Here is a 23852-nt window from a genome sequence, read left to right on the forward strand (position 1 = left end):
TTTCACATCTATTGTGATCCAGATGATTTTGTGATCTCCTTCAGATCTGGGCATGACAGTTCACCTTTGTCTATGTTGTCTCAATCTGTTTTACATTCTGTAGCCTTATGCACTTGCTTAGTGTTGTGTTTGAGACTTCTCACCGGGTTGTGCTTTTTGTCTGCTTTGCACACTCTCTCTGTGTGACCTTGTCTGTGACACTTTCTGCAGACTTTTCCTTTGAACCATCTGTCATTTGCATCCTGAAAGTACTTGCCACATTGATAACATCATTGCCGTTTGCACCATTCAGGGATGTTTTGTGCATTTCACACTCTAACCTCCTTTTCTGTAGTTCTGCTGCATCCTTTGCTGCAGTCTCTAACAATATTGCAATGGTCAGTGCCCATTCTAAGCTCAGGTACCTTTCTGCCATTAGCATCTTTTGAGTGCTTTGACTATTCACGCCAAATACAAGCCAGCACTTACTGCAACAGGAAGTCGATCTGTAAAGTCACAGTACTGGGAAAGTTTGCACAGTTCTGCAATGTATACAGAAAGGCCTTCATGCTTTAACTGCTTCCATTTGTAAAATCTAAATCTTTCAGCTAGTACCAGCAGCTTTGGGCTCAAGTTACTCTGTAAAATTGTAACAATTTCGTCAAACATTTAGCTTGTGTCGTGGTTACTTGAAATGACTTGGAGACACAGACAATTCTTCAAGAAAATTAAACCTTTATTTGCAAACAAAGGCTGAGGCAATCAATGAACTTGTCACCGAAAGCCCACCCAGCTCCGGTGTACAGCATTCTTTATAGTAATTTCTTATCTCAGTTACATTCTGGTTTCATCGCCATACCCAATCAAGTTTTAATTGCATATCATCTATATATGAATTAATTAATCGCTCTTGCCTAGCTCGCGGTACGTCACCATTGTTTTTCACCCGTTCGCATTGGGGCCTTATTCGTGGCCAAGATTATGTTTTTCAGACAACCTCCCTCACAGTACATTCCTGCTCGCAGCATCCTGTCCGCCACCGTTATCTCGTACTAAACAAAGGCTGAGTGTAATACATGGGATACATCGCAGCTAATAGTGTTGCAAAACAAGCAGGTGTACTGTAAGTGCCATAATATGCAGCTAAGAGAGTACAAAGTATCTGGTGAAAACAACACATAACAAAATGTGCCTAGTAAAATAATACATATTAATATTCAGTACCTAGAAGTGATTACATAGTATAGTAAATAGCTAATACATAGTGATTATAGTTCAGGTATATATAATGATTATGTCAGGTATATTTCTCAATATAATCCCCCCTTTGAGACCCACAGGGTCTCACACAGAAAGAGAACACTCAGAGGCCGTGCACCAAAGCCAAAATAAAGTCCATCATTTTAATCCCAAATTTGGGTCAACTACAATTTCCATACTCGAAGCTCAAAATGATCTCTCTCTGTTATCCTAGGCTGTTGAGCCAAAAACCTGTCCCTCCGTAGCTGAGACAGGAAAAAAGACTCAGACACCCTTACAGACTAGTGTCCACATTATTAACACCTTCCAGTCCGCTTGATGCATCGTGCAGACTGTAACAGTACATCATCGGCTTTTCTCCTTGTCTACGGTCAGATTCAACAATTTCCAGGAGCATCGGGAATTGTTTTGCTGTCGCACGCATTATCAAAGTCTTGAGACATGGAAAAAAACAGCACAGAATAAATGCACAACTTATCAGCACAATGCCTGCAGTCATTGCCAATTTAATCAGACATGCACCCCATCCCCTTAGTTTGCTTTCTAACCAGTCAAACCACTGATGCCCAAATCCTGCATTCTGTTTGACCTCCTTCCACAGATCCTTTAATTTATTCATTGCTCTGGTGAAAGACCCTTCTGGGCTAGTATTGTTCGGTATGAAAGTGCAGCATTGATCTCCAAACTTCACACACACCCCCCTTTTTCTGCCAAAAGCCAATCCAGTACCTGTCTGTTTTGCCACGCCACCCTGCTAGTTGCATCCAGCTGTTGCCCTAAGGCCTCCAGCGCATCATCGGTGTAGTTGATGAACCTTTGTTGATTGTAGTATATATAATTTATCCATTCAACATTTTTGCTTACCCCTATCACAGGTATGATAGCTTCCCAGTGAGCATCTCATGCGGTGTCAGGCATATCACTCGATTAGTTTGCATGCGGTAACTCATCAATGCTAACGGTAAAACATCGACCCAATTAAGTTTAGTGTCTGTACAAATTTTGTTTAGTTTGGCCTTCAGAGTGCCATTGATTCTTTCCACCATGCCCTGTGACTGTGGGTGGTACACACATCCAAACATTTGTTTTATTTTCAGTACTTGTAATACCAATTTGACCACCTTTTGGATGAAGGCCGAACCGTTGTCCGAGCTGATTTCCGTAGGTATTCCAAATCTTGGGATCACTTCATTTGTCAGGAACTTTACCACTGTTCCTGCCCCTTGATCCTTCGAGGGTATTGCCTCTACCCATCCGCTGAACCTGTCAATTACCACCAGAATGTATCTTTTCCCTCTTACCGTCTTTATCATATCTATGTAGTAGATCACCAGATGTTGAAATGGTCCTTCAGGCACGGGTATGTGACCTATTGGGGTTGCAATCCCCCTTCGAACATTATTCTGTGCACAAACCTCACACTGTGCTAAAATATAGTCTACCGAAGCCTGTAAGTAAGGCGACCAGAGACCATCCTTTTTTATTTTCCTTATTACTTCCCCCCTTGTACAATGGTCCACTCCATGTGCTTCTGAAATTAGGATAGTCAACAAAGAAGTAGGAGCTACCCACAAACCATCCTCTGTGCTCCACAGGCCTTCTAAGTTCTGCTTGGCCCCCTGTCGCCTCCACATTGTCTGTTCTGCCAACGTTGCCCTACCTTGCATTTCAACCAGGTCCTCTATCATGGGTTCCGGCTCTAGGCTTACCTGGGGTGCAATAATAACTGATGTACACCCAGACGCTTTCCTGGCTGCTTTGCTTTTCCTGTGCCTGTCTCTTGTGTTAGAACCGCTGTGACATAACCCTCCTGTTGGTTGGATACATACAAATGATAAACCTTCTCGTAGTCAGGCAAAGCTAATGCTGGTGCTGACTGCAATTCTTGCTTAATAGTATTGAAAGCTATCTCCGCCTCTCCATTCCACTGTAAGCCGTTCTTCAAATTTGTATGTCCTGCTTCTTTCATTATCTTTCTCAAAGGTGCCACAATCTCAGCATATTCTCCTATCCAATCTGAGCTATATCCTGTCATTCCCAAAAACGTCATCATCTGCCCTACTGTTTGGGGCTTTGGAGCCTTCGTTATCGCCTCAATCTGACTCGGCGTTACTGCCTTTACGCCTTTAGATACCATCCTTCCTAAATATTCCACCTGCTGCTTACAAAATTGCAGCTTTTTCTTAGATACTTTATGCCCTCCATACGCCAGTTTCTCTAAAAGTATCACAGTATCCCGTTCACACTGCTCTTCACTTTCAGAGCAAATCAACAAATCATCCACATACTGTATCAGTGTACTTTCCAGTGAAATGCCATCCAAATCTTCCTTCAATACTTTATTAAAAACATGTGGTGAATGCTTAAATCCTTGTGGCATTCTAGTGTAGGTGTACTGGCTGCCTCTGTATGTAAATGCAAACAAATACTGACACTGTTCGGCTAGGGGAATGCTGAAGAAAACCGAACACAAATCAATTACTGAAAAGTAGCTTGCTTCTGGCGGGATATTAGTCAGCAGTGTGTGTGGATTCGGGACCACTGCTGCCACATCCTCCACTACCTCATTCACTGCTCGTAAGTCATGCACCAGTCTCCATTTAGACCTGTCCGCTTTTGGGACAGGCAACAGCGGAGTATTGCAGGGGCTGTTTACTCTCTTAAGCACTCCTGCCGCTAACAGTCCCTGGATTGTCGGCGCTATACCTTCCTCTGCTTCCGGTCTTAAGGGATATTGTGGTCTCCTAGGTGGAACTGCTCCTTTCTTTAACCTTACCTCCACCGGACTGGCTGTTTCTATTTTCCCATGTCCGTGTCATGTTGCGACCACAGAATAGATGGCAACTTGTCCAATATTTTATTTTTCTGCTGACCCCTTGCCTGCCCCAACAACGGCATGTGTGGCTGAGGAGTTACTTCAACTTCCTTCATAGTTCCTGTCACATCTATGTTTACCCCTATCTTAATGTAGTTGTTGTCTCCCGATATCCATACCTCAGGCATAACCTTTCTCCAAACCGTTACGGTGCTTACCTGCTTTACCAGGGGTCCTAGGTCTTTAGACTGGTATCCCTCATTTACCAGCAAGGTTACGTGGGGTACAGCTTCCGGTATCCTGTACCATTCTTTCAAGAAGGTATTCCACCTGACTTGCAGGGCTGCCCCCTGCTTCCTAATTACAATGTCTTCCCCTTCTAGGTGTTGTCGAATATCTGTCCTCATGTTCCATCTCCTCTCTACCTCCTTATTCTGAGCCTCATCGAAAATTACAGTACAATGTAACTCAGATTTGGGCGCTACAGCCTCAGGTAATATGGCCTGCACGCCCTGTTTCCACTTTTCCCAGGTATCCCAGATCTGATCTTCTATGTCCCCTATCCAAAAAACATTGGCTCTCTTATCTTCTCGCACTATTAATTGAGCCCCTGCTCTTTCCACACTCAGCCCATTTCTGGTGCATTCTAATTTTAATTCCAGTTTCAATAAGGCATCTCTGCCTAACAAATTAATCGGAGTTCCTTTAGATACTAGTACTGGTAAAACAATTCCTTTATTTCCCATTTTCAAATGCACTGGAGCCGTGCACTGTGTCAACTGTGTTTTCCCCGAGAACCCTACCATCTTTATAAACTTTCCTGACATGGGAAGGTGAAGGGCATACTGTGGCTGTACGCAAGTGTACGTGGCTCCAGTATCTATCATCATTGGTGTCAGTTGCCCTTCTAACATAACTTGAACCTTAGGTTCCTCCTCTGCCTCCCTCGTTATCATTGGGTAAAGTCCCTTCCTACTCGAGTTCTCGGGGCACCCCTAATACCTTGCATAGGGATTTACAGGTCCGCTCGGACCCCCAGGAGCCGGCATGTGGCCAAACTGTGGCTCCCTTGCCATCGGCTCCTGCTGATACGAGACAGGCCATGGTTTAAATGGGCAGTCTTTCTTCATGTGTCCAGGCTGGCTGCATCCCCAGCACAATCTTTCTTCCCCCTGTCTCCTCTCTAATCCTCATTGCCCATAACTCCTCTGCCCCCCTCCTTGGGAGTTCCAGTCCTGTCTGGGCTGTTGCTTAACTCTACTCTGTCCCCAATAGGGCATCTGTGGAAATGTTCCGCCGGAGACATTCATTATTGGCATGGGGTTTTCTGGCCCTTGACTGACAGAATGACCGGTTCCCCCATCTAATGGTGTAATGGCTGTACTCACACTAGTGATGGCTGGCAGCATCTTTTTGCTTTTTTCTTTGTCCCTCTTTTTCAGTTCTTCGAGCTGCATTTGCAATAGCTTTCGCTGCACCTCTTCTTGCTGCTCAGCCAGCTTTCGTTTGTCTTTCCGATATTTCTCCACTGCGTGGTCTACGTGATCACTGAATGCTTGTGGGGTCAGTGATGACAGCCCAACCACCTCCTCCAATTTAGACTTGACCTGCGGAGGCATTGCATTCAAAATGCTCTGTCGGAACAGTGAGTTCAGAAACAAGTTATTTTCCACCTCTTGCTCAGTCTCCAGTCTCCACTTTTTCAACTGGTTTTCTACATAGGCTGCTGGGTTTTCAGTGTCTCCCATTAGTTCCCCCTTTAAAGCTTTGGGGTCTACTCTGGGTGGATAAAGCTTCCTGAGGGCCTGCCATACCCTCTGTCTCACTGGATCAAAATTGGCCCCATCAGTCTGTGGACTGTCCACATTCTGTAAGCCAGCCATTTCCATCAGTTCTTTCAACTTGGAAGTTCCCATCAATCTTATCAGCAGTGCCTTCAAATCTCCCACAGCCAACAATCGTCCCATTGTTTCCTCCTCAAAGGCTCTAATCCACTTTCCTGCCCCCTCGTGCAGACTAGGCAGAGTATTTTTCAGCCCTTCCAGGTCCTGGGATCCCCAAGGGATATACTGTACTTGTCCCGATCCCTTTATCGGCAGTGGCAGCATTTCCTTCTCCCCATTCCATGTAATCAAGCTTCCTTCCTCACTTGGTTCTTTATCTATTGCTGGCCCTGGTACTACTGGCTGCCACTCATACCTCCCTGGGGTATACCTTCTTCCTTGCTCCTTCTCCACTCTAGTCCCCTCTTCCATCTCCAATATCTGCTTCTCCGTCCTCTCTCGTATTTCCTCCAAACTCTCGTCTCCTACCTTCCTCCAACTTCCTCTCAACTCACTCCATTCTTGCTGTCCAAATGATTCCTGTTCTCTTCTAGTCTGTCTGTCTCTACAGTATAACCGATACTCCTCATAATCCCTCTTCTCTCTCAGCTTGTGTAGCCTTTCCACTTCTCTTTCCATCTCCCTTCTTTCCTGTTCTATCTTTATCTTTTCTCCCTCTATCTCATTCTATATCGCCGCTTTTTTCTTTCTCATATTGTTTTTTTCCTCCTCATTATCCCAAACTTGGACTTCTCTCTGCATGTTTACTGTTCCCGTCAGCAGGGGGCACTGCTTAGGGGTTCCTTCCTCATTATAGGGAAGGGGTTTTTCTGTTTCTTTCGCATTCGGGTACGGAGCCGAAGCCAGCTTCTCACCGTACCCTCCTCTCTCTCTAACAGGCTGTTTTTCCAGCACCTTAGTGTCTTCCTCGTTTGTAATCAATATTCTACCTGTCCTCCTCAGCCTTTCTCCCTCCGTTCTGAAGAGTTTTAGCACTTCCATTTCTCGTTCTCTTTTTTGCCCTCTTTTCTTAGATTTATCTTTTGGTTTGTAATTTTTTAATTAGTCCATCCATTTCTTCGCACAAACTTACATCAAACGTTCCTTCTCTTGGCCACTTTGTGACCAGGTTTTTGGTTCTTTTTTCCCATTTTTCTGAAGTTTTTGTGATCTCATATTTAACTAACGGGAATTTTTTGCTCAGAATCTCTACTGCCGTTCCTTCACCTGTCATGTTATTCTCTCTTTTTAAGGTATTTCAGAGATTCACAGTTTGTTTACTGGATAATATTATTTACTCTAAATCTATGCCTAGTCTATTCTGTCCTGCCCGTGCAGACCTCTACTCAGAGCGGTACCCACAGAACTTGCTCTTTGCACCTCGTCTGTTCAGACCCTTATCTCTTAAGGCGGTATCCACGAGGATTTTCTACTCTAATTCTATTCTATTTTTCCTTACCCTGCCCGTTCAGCCCTTCGCACTATGCGAAGCAGTATCCACAGGGATTTACTCTACTTTTCCTTACCCTGCCCGTGCAGCCCTTCGCACTATGCGAAGCGGTATCCACAGGGATTTACTCTACTTTTCCTTACCCTGCCCGCGCAGCCCTTCGCTCTGTGCGAAGCGGCATCCACAGGGATTTACTCTATTTTTCCTTACCCTGCCCGTGCAGCCCTTCACACTATGCGAAGCGGTATCCACAGGGATTTACTCAATTTTCCTTACCCTGCCCGTGCAGCCCCTTGCTCTGTGCAAAGCGGTATCCACAGGGATTTACCAACACCACGTGGAATTTTTCTTAACTTCTTATTAACTTATTTGTACTTACCTTCACTGCAGTGTTCTTGATCAATCCTCTGAGCCTCCTCTGTTAACCCCCAATTCTGCCAGATTCTTTGGACCGGAGAGACCCTTCGGCAGTGGTTCCACACTTCTGAGACTCCAAGACCTCCCCAAAGCCAACAGAATTCTTAGTCCAAATTGTCGCAAAAAGCGCTTACCTTTTGTTTGGGTGCACCCTTAATTCTGTTAGCCTTATGGGGGTCCCTAGAGGACCGGGAAGCGTCCCCAATCTGCCGTTTCCTTTCCGCGGGTCTCTTCCCGGTCCTGCCGCGGTCGCCAATTTTGTCGTGGTTACTTGAAATGACTTGGAGACACAGACAATTCTTCAAGAAAATTAAACCTTTATTTGCAAACAAAGGCTGAGGCAATCAATGAACTTGTCACCGAAAGCCCACCCAGCTCCGGTGTACAGCATTCTTTATAGTAATTTCTTATCTCAGTTACATTCTGGTTTCATCGCCATACCCAATCAAGTTTTAATTGCATATCATCTATATATGAATTAATTAATCGCTCTTGCCTAGCTCGCGGTACGTCACCATTGTTTTTCACCCGTTCGCATTGGGGCCTTATTCGTGGCCAAGATTATGTTTTTCAGACAACCTCCCTCACAGTACATTCCTGCTCGCAGCATCCTGTCCGCCACCGTTATCTCGTACTAAACAAAGGCTGAGTGTAATACATGGGATACATCGCAGCTAATAGTGTTGCAAAACAAACAGGTGTACTGTAAGTGCCATAATATGCAGCTAAGAGAGTACAAAGTATCTAGTGAAAACAACACATAACAAAATGTGCCTAGTAAAATAATACATATTAATATTCGGTACCTAGAAGTGATTACATAGTATAGTAAATAGCTAATACATAGTGATTATAGTTCAGGTATATATAATGATTATATCAGGTATATTTCTCAATACTTGCAGGCTTTTCAGGTGTTAACAAGTTGCGGAAGAGACTGTACATTCTTGTACCCATTAAACCAAGAAGCGTAGGGGCTTTATTTTGCTGCTCCATGTTCACGTTATAATACAGTTCAAATCTCTCAATATACAACTCCCAGCCTTCATCAAATTCATCAACTTTCACGATGGAAGCTAATGCCAAGTTACTTTTACTTCAAATTCAGCGCATCTTTCATGGTGTACTATGCTGTACTCATGCCTTTGTTAGAGTCCATGAAGGCTTTCTCATGCTGTTTAACTCTTGCTGTTTTGTCCCAAAACTGTCATTGCAGTTTGTGATATTTTTTGATATTCAGTTCGTGCTCATCACCAATTTGTTGCGTCCGTGCACAACTACATATCAACTAAATAAAAGAACGTGCACAGGAGATGACTTCAACTAGTGTATTCACATTGCAGTGAGAGAGAGAAAGAGAAAACAAAGTGCATATGTAGACAAAAGCGCCTGCACAGACAACAGATCAATATGTAGTGCTAAGTGGGGGGAGCGGGGCTCATTGCTCTATGAGATATAGATCCATACACTACAGTGCCCAATGTGGAAGTGAAGAGGTGTAACTGGTTGCAAGGAAAGATAAGAAGAAGACGGAAACCAATAGGTGAAACACTACATATATCAAGAAAGCTTAATACATCAAAATAAAAATAAATTTTTACTTTCGCATCAGTAATCAGATCTAGACAACTAATGCCAATTTACAAACAAGAGAAAATCTGCAGTTGCTGGAGATCCAATAACACACACAAAATGCTGGAGGAACTCAATGGGCCAGGCAGCATTTATGAAAGAAAAGTACAGTTGACATTTCGCATCATAACCTCTCAGCAGGACTGGAGAAGAAAAGCTGAAGAGTAGATTTGAAAGATGGGGGAGGGGAGAGAGAAACGCCAGGCGATAGGTGAAACTTGCAGGGGGAGGGGTGAAGCAAAGAGCTAGGAAGTTGATTGGTGAAAGAGACAGAAGGCCATGGAAGAAAGAAGAAAGTGAGGGGAAGTGCAGCAGAGGGAGGTGATGGGCGGGTAAAGAGATAACATGAGAGAGGGAAAAGGGGCTGGAAAATGGTTCGGGGGGGGGATGGTGGAAGCATTGCTGGAAATTTGAGAAATGTCAAGTTACATAAGTGTGGCAAGTTATGTGCATTCTACAGTCAGTACCTGACCAGGTCATGCCAAGATTTTATTCCTTACATCTCAAATTAGGAGGAGCAAAAAGAAATGGAAAGTAATTATAAGAATAACAAGTATTGCTATATTCATTATCTTTTGTTTGAAAATCCATTCACGATTCAGGACCAAGAAGATGTAATAAATCTGTATTCAATGTAAAAAGAACACAAAAGCCTGACAATAAGTGACGGCTATCTCTTTCAGTTCAACTTCCCAGTCCCACAGTCACATCTCTGTCCATGGCCTCCTCTACCGCCACAATGAAGCCACACTCAGGTCTGGGTACCCTCTAATCTGATAGCATGAGCATTGTTTATCTAACATCCAGTAATTTCTCCCCTTTCATAGAAACATAGAAAAAACATAGAAAACCTACAGCACAATACAGGCCCTTCGGCCCACAAAGTTGTGCCGAACATGTCCCTAACTTAGAAATTACTAGGCTTACACATAGCCCTCTATTTTTCTCAGCTCCATGTACCTATCCAAAAGTCTCTTAAAAGACTCTATTGTATCCACCTCCACCACCGTTGCTGGCAGCCCATTTCATGCACTCACCACTCTCTGAGTAAAAAATTACCCCTGACATCTCCTCTGTACCTACTCCCCAGCACCTTAAACCTGTGTCCTCTTGTGCCAATCATTTCAGCCCTGGGAAAATGCCTCTGACTATCCACACAATCAATGCCGCTCATCATCTTATACACCTCTATCAGGTCACCTCTCATCCTCCGTCACTCCAAGGAGAAAAATCTGAGTTCAGTCAAACTAGTCTCATAAGGCATCTCTCCAATCCAGCCAACATCCTTGTAAATCTCCTCTGCACCCTTTCTATAGTTTCCACATCCTTACTGTAGTGAGGCGACCAGAACTGAGCACAGTACTCCAAGTGGGGTCTGACCAGGGTCCTATTTAGCTGCAACATTACCTCTCAGCTCCTAAATTCAATTCCACGATTGATGAAGGCCAATACACAATATGTCTTCTTAACCACAGAGTCAACCTGCACAGCTGCTTTGAGCGTCCTATGGACTCTGTCCCCAAGATCCCTCTGATCCTCCACACTGCCAAGAGTCTTACCATTAATACTATATTCTGCCATCATATTTGACCTACCAAAATTAACCACCTAACACTTATCTGGGTTGAACTCCATCTGCCACTTCCCAGCCCAGTTTTGCATCCTATTGATATCCTGTTGTAACCTCTGACAGCCCTCCACACTATCCACAACACCTCCAACCTTTGTGTCATCAGCAAACTTACTAACCCATTCCTCCACTTCCTCATCCATGTCATTAATAAAAATCACGAACAGTAGGGGTCCCAGAACAGATCCCTGAGGCACTCCACTGGTGACCAACCTCCATGAAGAATATGACCCGTCTACAACCACTCTTTGCCTTCAGTGGGCAAGCCAGTTCTGGATCCACAAAGCAATGTCCCCTTGGATGTCATGCCTCCTTACTTTCTCAATAAGCCTTGCATGGGGTACCTTATCAAAAGCCTTGCTGAAATCCATATACACTACATCTACTGCTCTACCTTCATCAATGTGATTAGTCACATCCTCAAAAAATCAGGCTCGTAAGGCATGACCTGCCCTTGACAAAGCCACGCTGACTATTCCTAGTCATATTATACCTCTCCAAATGTTCATAAATCCTGCCTGTCAGGATCTTCTCCATCAACTTACCAACCACTGAGGGAAGACTCACTGGTCTATAATTTCCTGGGCTATCCCTACTCCCTTTCTTGAATAAAGAACAACATTCGCAACCCTCCAATCCTCCAGAACCTTTCTCCTGTCCCCATTAATGATGCAAAGATCATCATCAGAGACTCAGCAATCTCTTCCCTCATTTCCCACAGTAACCTGGGGTACATCTCATCTGGTTCCGGAGACTTAGCCAACCTGATGCTTTCCAAAAGCTCCTGCACATCCTCTTTCTTAATATCAACATACTCAAGCTTTTCAATCTGCTGCAAGTCATCACTATTATCACGAAGATCCTTTTCCATTGTGAATACTGAAGTAAAGTATTTATTAAGTACCTCTGCTATTTCCTCCTGTTCCATACTCACTTTCCCACTGTCACATTTGATAGGTCCTATTCTTTCAGGTCTTATCCTCCTGCTCTTCACATACTTGTAGAATGCCTCAGGGTTTTCCTTAAACCTGCCCACCAAGGCCTTCTTAAGGCCCCTTCTGGCTCTCCCAATTTCCTTCTTAAGCTCCTTCCTGTTAGCCTTATATTCTTCTAGATCTCTAACATTGCATAGCTCTCTGAAACTTTTGTAAGCTTTTCTTTTCTTCTTGACTAAATTTATTACAGCCTTTGTACACCATGGTTCCTGTACCCTACCATAACTTTCCTGCAGAACTCCACACAAATATTCCCTGAACATTTGCCACATTTCTTCCGTACTTTTCCCTGAGAACATCTGTTTCCAATTTAAGCTTTCAACTTCCTGCCTGATAGCCTCATAATTTCCCTTACTCCAATTACACGCTTTTCTAACTTGTCTGTTCCTATCTCTCTCCAATGCTATTGTAAAGGAGATAGAAATATGATCACTATTTCCAAAATGCTCTCCCACTGAGAGATCTGACACCTGTCCAGATTCATTTCCCAATACCAAATCAAGTACAGCCTCTCCTTTTGTAGGCTTATCTACATTTTGTGTCAAGAAACCTTCCTGAACACACCTAAAAGGTTCCACCCCATCTGAACACCTTGCCAATCGATATTTGGGGAAATTAAAATCTCCCACCATGACATCACTGTTATTATTACACCTCCTTCCTCTCTTTTTCCACTCTCCATTCTTCTTACCCTTTTAGCCCTTCTCTTTCTTTTGCCTGACCATCACATTTTTCTGGTGCTTGCATGGAGCACGGTCATCTCCTATTAGATTCCTCCTTCTTCAGCCCCTTACCTCTCCACCTATAATTTCCCAGCTTCTTCCTTCATCTTCCCACCCACACCCACAAACCTTCCTCCTCACCTGGCTTTACCTCTCACCTGCCAGCCTGTATTCCTCCCCCTTCCCCCCCCCCCCATCTCTTATTCTAACTTCTGCCCCCTTCTTTTCCAGCCCGGATAAAGGATTCCATCCCAAAACGTCAACTATTTATTCCATAGATACTGCCTGGCATTCCAACATTTTGTGTGTTTATTCAATTAATCTCAGTGAAAGGAAAATCAGGTATAAACTAAAATAAACTTAGTTTTATACCTTTAAGATACATTGATATTACATGACAGGTGATTGATAGCTCTTGGAATGTGACTGTGATTATTTTCAATGAGTTTATATGGCAAGAGATCTGGGACTACCCATGCTCCTATGTGTAAGTAAGAGTCTGAGTACATTTGTGTCTCAGTGGTGCCAGAACCTTTACTGTGGAATATTTATTGGTCCCTATACCTGACCAAATCTTACTTTACTTTCTATTCATAGCTGTTGTTGGTTATCTCTCAATTTCACACCTTCACGCAGTATTTTGATCTATTGTTTTCCCTAATTATAATAATAATATGTCACGTGCTAGAGTTTCATAGGCCTCTCTGGGGGTTGGCCAGAATCCAATTAACACTCCATTGTCCCTTTGCCTTCTTGTAATCTCATTATGTTTCTTGTACATTTGGCCACTTATCCCGAAGTGTTTCATGGCCGTGTCGCTTTTGCTGTGTCACAATACTAAACAAATATATGTATCTACTGTATCTGTATAAAACCTTAATGCATTTATGTCAAACTCAAGGCCCGCGGGCCAAATCCGGCCCGCGGTGGAATTATCTTTGGCCCGCGAGATAATATCTAATTATTATTAAAGCTGGCCCCAGTAATCGAAGCGCCTATGGCGTATGATATGGCTAATGCTGAGTTTATTCAGGTACCAGGTTTTCAGGGTTTTTAGTGTTTATTCGGCAGTCTTCTTCATAAGAAACGGAATTTGTAAAGTGAAACACTTTGTAGTTATAGCAGAGACTGAGACACATGAGAGCAGGCTGAAAAAACGGAGGCAACGAAAGCTGCGTTCGCACGCGTCCGACTGATCCGGCCCGCATGAAGCTGCATTTTGCTCAATCCGGCCCGTGACCTAAAATGAGTTTGACACCCCTGCCTTAATGCAAGGAACCAGTCACTGTCTATATAAATACTAGGGTCAGCTTGCAGGACCTTTTGATTGAACTGGCTACTTGCTTTTTAACATTGCAGGTGTCATGCTAATAGAGTGGTCTTTGTTTACACAGTTAGACCTTTTGATTTCTCAATGCCTGAAAGAGTCAATGCATTCAATGGTTACAACTGCAAGCCTGGTTTTTGCTGATATAAATGTTTCTCCTAATAACTATATGCCATGTGACCATCTCCCTTTACTCCTCAATAAACCATCTCTGAAGATCTATTCTAAGCTTGAGATATTGATTCAATTACAAAGAAGGCACAACTGTGGCTATATTTCATTAGGAGCTTGAGGGGACTTGCGTTGTCACCCAGTACTGTCACCAATTTCTACAGAAGTAACGTGGAGAGTATTCTAACCAGTTGCCTCAATGTCTGGTACAGAGGTTAGATTTTCCCTCCACCGTCAGGTTTCTGAATGGACAACGTACCCATGTACTTTTTTGTTCTATCTCACTAGAATTAGGGGACATAGCCTCAAGATTCAGGGGAACAGATTTAGGATGGAGATGAGGAGTGACTGCTTTTCCCAGAGGGTGGTGAATCTGTGGACTTCTCTGCCCAATGAAGCAGTGGAGGCGGCCTCAGTAAATATACTAAGACAAGATTGGATATATATTTGTATAGTAGGGGAATTAAGGGTTATGGGCAAAAGGCAGGTAGGTGGAGATGAGTCCATGGCCAGATCAGCCATGATCTTATTGAATGGTGGAGCAGGCTCAATGGGCCAAGTGGCTTCCTCCTGTTCCTATTTCTTATATTCTTATGTTTTCTTTTTGCATTGCTTATTTTATTTACTTTATTCTGAATGTAATTTTTTTTCCTTAATTAAAATGAATGGAGGAAACCTACTTCATTCAACTCCAGATTTCAGAAGGTTCAAAATTTATAACAGAGGGAATTGTGTGACACAAACACTGCATGTTTGCAACAATTTATCATAAAAATCTTGGTAAATTTACCTTATAAATTTACTAGTTTCAATTATTATTTGAGTTACAGATCATATTTTTCAGAAGTATCATGCTACTAAAAATGTACAATATAGATGCCATGGTATTTACTGGATGATCAAAGAAGGAAATTGTTGCCATTAACTAACAGAACGTCGAGAGATCGTGATTTCATAAAGTGTGGATGGCAAAAGAATGATGGTTTAGATCAATGACAAGGAGAATCTGAAACTGAATGGAAGTTGGATTTGTGGAGGAAGTCTGTTGGATGGAATGAGCCAAAATGGCCTCTTGTTGTGCGGTATATTTTTTAATATTAAGAACTGAAGTTTCACCGGAATAAATTATTTTTCAAAGCTGACAACCCATAATGGTATTGAGAATGTGGCAATTGCTCATTGAAATGAGGAATTGAAAATGAAAAGTAGTAAGAAATTTGAGAACCTTTGGCTGCAGACGTTTTGAATCAGGACAGGCAAGGTAGAGAGTGGGTAAAATTAATTGAATGTATTGTCTACTACAAGTTACGCAGCATCAATTTTGATCTCTCAGCAGTGTACTTCATATTTTCTTTCACTTATCAAATTGAAGGCATATGGCTGCTGCTAAGATCATAAAATCGGTGTAGCATGTGCAAGATAATCAGGGCTATTCTTGAATAATTTTGGAAGCTATGTTAGAGTTTCTAAATCTTTTTGTCAGCATTGCTACTGTCCTACGCGCACATCATTGAATGGTTCTTCTTTTCTCCATTGCTTTATGATTATGTGGTGTTCATGACAGGTAACCTTCCTTCATAAGTGGAAGTGAATATCTATCACTGTCAGGTTTGTATATTTGTTATGTCAGCCCCATAGCTGTTTTCGTTTTGACATTAATTAAAATGAATGTTATTATCCACGAAACATTTCTGCAGTTTACAAAATAGTCTTATCAGATTAATCCTCCCTGTCACATTTAATGCTAATATTTACATCTTATCAATTCCCATATTAGCTTTATTCTTATTGAAATCCTATACCATTCATAAGCAGTTTTCTAATTAGTTTAATTAGGAAGCAATATGGAACTTGGATATTAAACAAACATTAATGCTCACTGGGCCTTAAGTGCAATATATAAATGAAAGCAGGTTACATATTACAGAAATCTTTTCAAAATTACTTTTTTAAATAATGTCTGTTTGATGAAAGGCAATATAACAACATGATATTTAATTACATTGTGCATATATTTGTGATTTTAATACACAGCAGCAATGAAATAATCCTATTATTAGATTTTATTATTCTATACTTTATGTAGACTGTATTCAGTTGGTTTTGATAGCCACATCAAAAAGGTGCAGAGTTATAATTTGAGATAAATAATTGCTATTCCATTAACCATTCTGAAATATCTCTAAAAAGATTAGAATAAGTCAGTTTAAAGATGTCACGTAAGTATTATTATTAAACACTCTTGTTAATCTGCATGGATTCAGTTTACCAGTTAATAGCTGGCTATGGTCTGTTAAATATTAAATTGATGGAAAGAATTTAAAAAAAATGGAACTATGATCCTAACTTTGTGTCAGTTATTTTAACCTGTGTAGATATGCAATGGTAGCAAAAATATAATGAAAGACAATTATGTTCCAAGTTTGTACAAGATGTGCCACTTGATCACTTTGTGATTGCTGAAATATAAGGAAGGTAGATTCTGTCTCCAATCTGTGGTCTAGCAAGGAGACAGAATCGCATTCTTGATGAATCTATCTGCCTCATAATCCACCAAATATTGGAGAATACAGACCCTGCAATATGGTTTGCTGAACAGTTCCACCTTTTGATTGCGAGTGTACAGTGTCTACATATATGCCAGGCATTTATACTAAGTTTTCAGTTTGGTGGTGACATCATTGTCGTCATTGACATGCCTCAAGGAAAGTTGTTATGCTACTCTGCCATATGAGCTTACACTATAAGAAAAGATTCTTGCTGGCAATGTGACTTAGAGATTTTGGCACTTGTTCCAATCTTTGAAAAAGCACATGGAAAATCAGAGTAGGCATGAATCCAACTTTCCAATATCTGCTGTTGACCTGCATTATCCTAGAAGAAAGGTAAAATGTCATTTACAGTCTTCAAAGACTGGTGTGATTGATTAAAATGAGTTATAATTACAATCTATGTGCATCAGGAATAAAAGACTGACCCTGAATCGTACTTCCTATTACTCAATGGGAAATAAACAGGGAAGTAGGACGAATTGGATATCTTTCTTAAACTATCAATATAAACATGATCAGCAGAGTGTAGAGTATCATCCTCTAATCCTAGAATTGAGGTAAGGCACAAAGACTTGAATACAGAGCAACATTGGTTTGAGTGTACGGTGTTTTGTATTGTCACAGGTATATGTGAAATTCTGTTTCTTTGACTTACAGATAGAACTGTTTTTATTTTCTGATTGAAGTATACATAAAATAGATCAATCTCTGCTTTTTATTAGTACTCTTAATGAAACTCAAAAACAAAAGCATGCAAGAAACTTGCAGCATCTTAATCTAACAATTTTACAAATTAGTCATCAAACTCTTCAGTTCATGAGCCTTGATACAAAGCATGATGATACTAATGCCTATGATGAAAATTAATGTATAACTTTAATAATGGGAGACTTCAGATAGATTTGGATGCCTAGTTTCATTGAGTGATCTGTTAAAATGGTCATGAGGCATCCCAAGATGATAACAACATTGACCTATAATGAGTAAATTTGTCAGAACAAATGCAAGCAAGATCTGGGCCTTCCATCTTAATTAGCAGACTGATGAAATGAGAGCAGAACTAAGATTCACTACCTATGCTGACAGCTGAACCATTGACACAGACTAGGTTTTTTCTCAACATTTCTTTTGTATTTATGCCAAAAGAGGGGCTTCTTAATATGGTATTGTTTATAAACCAAAATCTTTCTTGAAGCCAGAAATAAAATAACTCCAGAGATTTGACTTTGTAGTTTTAGTCAAAATTAACTTCAGTAAAGGGTTCCTGTGTATTTAAACAGTCCAAGCACCGTGAGAACAATGTTTAATCTGTGGTACAACCTGTTGCTTAAAATGCTGATCAGCAGGTGCATATTTACTTTATTTGTTCAAAAGACAGATGAGAAACTTAGTTATGTACAATTTAATTGACATCGGGAGCAAGGTTCTGTATCTTGATTAAATTCCAGATCAATCATCTTGGCCTGATTTTGTAGACATGTCATCTGTGACCTTCATTTTGTATTTTGGAAGGAAATGCAGATTCTATTTTAACTCTTTGCTTATTAAAGAATCAGGATGAAGAACAGAAATTAACCTAATTTTAACATCAAGACCTCCAACAATTATTAATTCTCCATCAGCTTAAAAAGAAACAAAAGCAAGCACCTGAATCCAAAGGGGACAGTTAGACACTAGGTTAAAAAAATGAGAGGTTCATTTTAATACTGTCATGTTGAGAGCCCAGATTTACCTTAGAAGAGTACTAAACTTCCTTGAGAACAACTATTACATTTCTTAACCTGATGTATGTCTATGATCCAGATTATGACAAACACATTGGGGATTCTTACAAAATCTGAAATAACTGGGAATTTCCAGCCAGTTTCTGACAGGTGCATCTTGTTAATGCTGGTATTTACAAAGCCTCGCAGCTATGAAATTTGAAGAATGATTACTAAGTCTACTTAACATCAGCTTAGGTTCAATCAGTTTAATTATGCTGACAGAAAAAATAAACAAGAGCTTGAATATAGTGCCTGAGAATTAAATGTTTTCAATACCACAGGAAGCAAAGCTGCAGCACAGTGATAGAACTTACAAAAAAAAATCATTCTGTTTATTATAAAGTTAACTGTAATATTTTGGTGGATAAACTTCAGAATCCCTTCATAACATATTGTGGTCTTTTTTATAACATCTTATCCCTGCAAGATCACAAACCATCATGAATTCCAGTATTTAACTGCTGTTTTTCCAGATTCTCAGAATAGAACTAAGTGCAAAGGTCAATAATTTTGCAATATAGTGCAACAGTATTTCACACATCCTGTCCCCTCCTTTGGATAAAGCTAAACATTGAGAGATTTATGAAATATGGATACCTCCTTGAGTACAGTGGACTAAGATTATTGGGCACCAACTGTCATGGTCCCTTCTGGCAATCCCCCACCTGGCTATTTACCTCAGGAATTGGGCCTCAATCCCCTTGTTTACTTTCCAATCATTCCCAGGTTCCACTAACTATACACACCTGCTTTCCATCAGCAAATGTAGTATAAAAGCCCTGTGATCACAACAGGGAGCTGTTATTTGTTGGCTGACACTGGTGTGAGTAACCTTGTTTCATGGTTCTTAGAACTGCCAGTTCTCAGTCTAGCATCGCTTCTGGATACTGATTCCATGCTCGCTATGTCGAGAACGCCTCCTGACTCTGCCTCCACGCCTGTGTCCAGCACTTGGGTTCATCCTCAGTCTCGTCCTTGCAACAGAACAAACTGGCCATAATGAACCCAATGGACATGGATCCTGTACAACAGGCCCTCACCAGTCAGGGCTACGTCCCTGAGCCCGAACCCTTGCTTGCTATGTCGAGAACTCCTCCCAACTCTGCCTCGGTGCCTGTGTCCAGCACTTGGGTTCATCCTCAGTCTCGTCCTTGCAACACCAACAGCTTTTTTAATATTAAAAATTCCTCAAGTCTGAGCATTTAAAGAATTTTAGAGAAATTAGAGAGCATAGGCATAATGTGTATAACACGCTCCCAACAGTTGTTTGAGAAACAATTATTCCATTTTGTAATCTTCAGTGAAAGGCTTATATTTGTTAGGATGCTCAGAATAACTTGCTCTGTTTTCTACAAACTAGGGGTCACCACCCTTTTTAGCACTGCGGACTGATTTAATATTGACAATATTCTTGAGGGCTGGCCTACGGGGGCAGTGCTAAACACGACAGGAATACAGCGATACTCGAAGCAGATTCCTTATGTCCAGTCTATTCTGCAATTTAGTTTACGTGGTTCTCAGCACTTGGCTTCTGTCCTGCTTGCTCACTTTTTTTTCCACTGGAAAAAAAACTCAGTGGGTTTGTCTTTAAGTGCAGGGTGCTTGAACTCAGGGTACCGGAGCAGTTTTGAGGGCTTCATTGCCTCATTAGACAGCCTCCGGGCCTGAACTCCAGCCTCCCGCCTGCCCGCCGCCAGACGCCTTGGCCAGGTGCAGCTGGTCGTGGGTGGGGTGAGAGGACAATGTCAGGGCTGGAGGTCCCTGTGCCGGGGCAGTGGCGGTCACAGTCCGGAGAGAGCGACTGACCGAGTGAGGAGTGCAATAGGTGCGCACCCGCACCCCCCCCCACCCCGTAGGATATATCGACCGACAAAAGTTTGGCTTGAGGGATGACTTTCAGTATATTGCAGCGAGGTAGCTGCTCTGCTACTTATGAAACCCTGAGCCTGAATTAGGTCATCTGTGAGTATTTTAGCACCTGGTTTCCCACAAACATTTGGTGTGCTAAACAGGTTTAGAGGCAGCGCCCATCTGTCCGCGCTCCAGGCCAGTAGCAATGGCACTTCCCGCCGGCCACGCAAGGCCAACCAGTGATCCCTGGCGCAAGGGTGTCACTGCGTTTAGGCGACTGATGCCCATGCGTGCGTTCAAGTTCAACAGTGGGCATGACAGGGAATAAGGAAAGGTTCAGCTGACTCATATCATTTCATATCACCAAATCATATCGTTTCCTCGTGGCCCAGTGGTTGAGGACCACTGAAGTACACAGTGTAGTGTGTGGCGGGGGAGCTACACACATGCACACTGGGCAGAAAAAATGAAACTAAAACCCTGCAACACAGAAACGATCTCTCAACGGTGTTTGTGTATTTATTTTTCTTTTTTTTTCGGGATCTACTGGGGAAAGTCTCAAAGATCGACCAGTCGATCACGATCGACGGGTTGGTGACCACTACTCCATATCATAGAATACTTTCCAAAATCTGTCTGGGAGACAGAAGCATTAGTGAGATTTTGGCCTTGGGATTTAGGCAACTATTAAATTTATGATGCAATCCAAATTGTAATGAGTATAGTAGAAACTGTATCAAATAGGTGTTTGGTTGAGTTTTATACAAGGCTCCACCAAAGCGAGTTAATTATCTTTCCTAAAGATGGCTGTGGAGGTTTTTGAAAGAAAGCAATTGAATTTATTAAATGGTTTTTCCCATGTTTTATTATCTCCTTCTGGGCAACAATAGGAGCCTCTTTATTTATCATCATCAAGGTACATAAGTAGATCTATCACATCCCTGTTAGCATGGGTAATATAATCATAACTGTGGAAGTAATCCTATCTTCCTTTCCAAGCAGGCACTTGGTAAAGTTCTCCATAATATCATGGAATTAATTTTACATTTTAGCTAGATATTTCCCTGCACAATCTGCACCTTTCTGATAACATCAGAATTTCATAGTTATGATGAAATCTGTGAAATGCTTCATGATCCACTATATATAAACATGAGTATGTTTCTCCACCAGTGAAGCATGATATTAAGTAAATTTTTCAGTTAGGGACCACACAAAGTTCCAAATGCAGCAAGACTTAACCAATTGCAACCAGCAATCTGTTGGAGGAACTCAGTACCCATGGGGTGAAAGAAATTCCATTTCCCCTACAAAAGTTGCCTTATTAGCTGACTTCTTTCACAGTTCATTTGCTGTTCCAGATTTCAAAATCTGCAGTCTCTTATGTCTCCAATTCCTGAATTGATTGTTTGCTATGAAGTTTCTGACATCTGTATTGCAATCCATTTTAATCAGAATCCTTTTGATTAACCTGAAGGATATTTTGTTAATTGACTCTTGACTGAATCATTTCTGAAGGTTTTATTTGTATTTTTATGTGGAAACTCTACTTGGCCTTAAGCAAAACAATTTTTGTTTTTATAGAAAGCTCGTGTAGTTTGGTTCAATGGCCAGAACTGCTGAATCTATTTCTTGCAAAAATGGAATTAACATTATCCTGAACAGAAGAAGAAAGGTAGGCATTTCATTTCAGACAATTGTATTAAGTCCTGTGTTCTGCGAACAATACTTATCATTTGTGAATGTATTTGTAGAGTTTTGTCATTTATTTTAAAATTATTCTCATAAGTAGTAAAAATAAATCGACAAGTTTGCTTTACCAGTGCAATTAATGTTCTATTTATATTTTTGACTATTTGGCATTTAGTATTTTGCCAAGTATATGAAAAATATTGTAATAGCAATGATAGGCCTAGGAATAGTGAAGCAGGAAAGCTTAGCAGAACAGAATTAATATTAATCTTAACATTAATAGTAAAAGTTAATTATAATAATCCAGTTCTAGATTCCACTACATAGAAAGACTCATGTTAAATAGTGACATGCATTTTTACGGTAAATTATATTGTCAATTTTCAAATTACGGACTGTTACAGCTATGAACATTAGTGAAGTTATTGCAAAGTACCAGCTTTCACATGCAAATGAGTAAGTTATACACAGGTTGAGTTTCTGTTTCTGTTGCTGTTTATGTTGCTTTCAACACCTTGAATCATCACCTGAAATTCAAGTCAATATTTAAGAACTGATGAAAGGTGGTATTGCCTTCTGAGGACTTGGAAAAGTCCGTTTAGCTTTGAAAGACGACTGAAACCAGGATACCACAAATATATAAATTGAATATATGATTTCATTTTGTAATATTACCTTAACCTTTTGGTGGCATTAATTTGATGATACTATATGTGTCTAACATGGCTACTTCAGTAATCTTCATCGCAATGCTTTGTTTTGTGCTACAGTGGAAATGTGAGATTCAGAAGGATTTTTTTTATCATTTTACAGAAGCAATCTGGAAATATCACTGTTTTACTAAGTTCACGACCACTGTAATTTTTGAATAGAATTTACTGTTCCTCAGAATTGGAGGACACATGCTTTATTTAATTTTTATGGGAGTGACTGTTACAATCATCATGACTTTTGGAAACGCTTGGTCAATTTGAACATCTTTTAAGTATATTCAGATAAATATCTTTTAAAAAAAACACAGACATTGCATAATATTCCAAATTATTAGATGTGGGAGGATAGGGTTAGATTGATCCCTGAGAATGTTAGAGTTAGAACAACATCATGGATTGTAAAGTTTGTACTGTGCTGTCTATACTGTTCTATGTTCTGTTCATTTGCAAAGATATTGGAAATGCATTGTATCCATTTTCCTAGTAATTAAAAGGAAATAGATTATGCATGGAGTATCATAGTCTGCTCTTGCCCTATTTATTCTTACATATATTGAAAGAACTAATGAAATTTTAATTATTTTTTTAAAAATTGGTGATATATGCAGCAAAGTGCTTTCATTTTGAGGAAGAAACTGAAATGTAATTTTTGGGCCTGAGGCAACATGAGTACATGACTTTAATCCTGTCCATAAGCTTATGTTTAGAGTTTGATTAACTGGTTCGACTCTGTAATTTTACAGTAGAAACTGTTCAGCTTCAAAGGGTTGCAGCCAAACCCATACTAATCCACATTAATGTGCACTAATCCCAGAACTACATATTTTTTCTAGGAAAATGGCTTTGAAAAGAAACTGCAGCTGATTTTGCAGATTGTCAAAACTTTGAGGGCCAGACACATTTTTAGAGTAACACACACAAAATGCTGGAGGATCACAGCAGGTCAAGCAACATCTATGGAAAGTTGATGTTTCAGGCCGAGACTCTTCACATCCTGATGATGGGACTCGGCCCAAAACGTCAGCTGTTTACTCTTTTCCATAGATGCTGCCTAGCC

At 40.9% G+C, this 23852-nt stretch overlaps 2 protein-coding genes across 2 annotated transcripts in view; one reads left to right on the forward strand and one right to left on the reverse strand.

Moving 5' to 3' along the window:
- Positions 1-23852, forward strand: part of tenm4 (teneurin transmembrane protein 4) — a 2228071-nt gene that overhangs the window by 875011 nt on the left and 1329208 nt on the right. The window contains exon 3 of the mRNA XM_073043455.1: positions 21975-22065. The gene's annotated coding sequence lies outside the window, so the exon portion shown is untranslated. The remainder of the gene's footprint in view (positions 1-21974; positions 22066-23852) is intronic.
- LOC140726708 (uncharacterized) lies at positions 665-7326 on the reverse strand. Its single transcript, XM_073043456.1, has 2 exons — positions 5443-7326; positions 665-1672 (listed from the first exon to the last, which is right to left on the reverse strand). Exons 1-2 carry the CDS (start codon positions 6514-6516, stop codon positions 1514-1516), a joined length of 1233 nt encoding a protein of 410 aa, XP_072899557.1. The 5' UTR covers positions 6517-7326; the 3' UTR covers positions 665-1513.

Source organism: Hemitrygon akajei, chromosome 4 (genome assembly GCF_048418815.1).
Source record: "Hemitrygon akajei chromosome 4, sHemAka1.3, whole genome shotgun sequence".
In the NCBI taxonomy this organism is placed as follows: Eukaryota; Metazoa; Chordata; class Chondrichthyes; order Myliobatiformes; family Dasyatidae; genus Hemitrygon; species Hemitrygon akajei.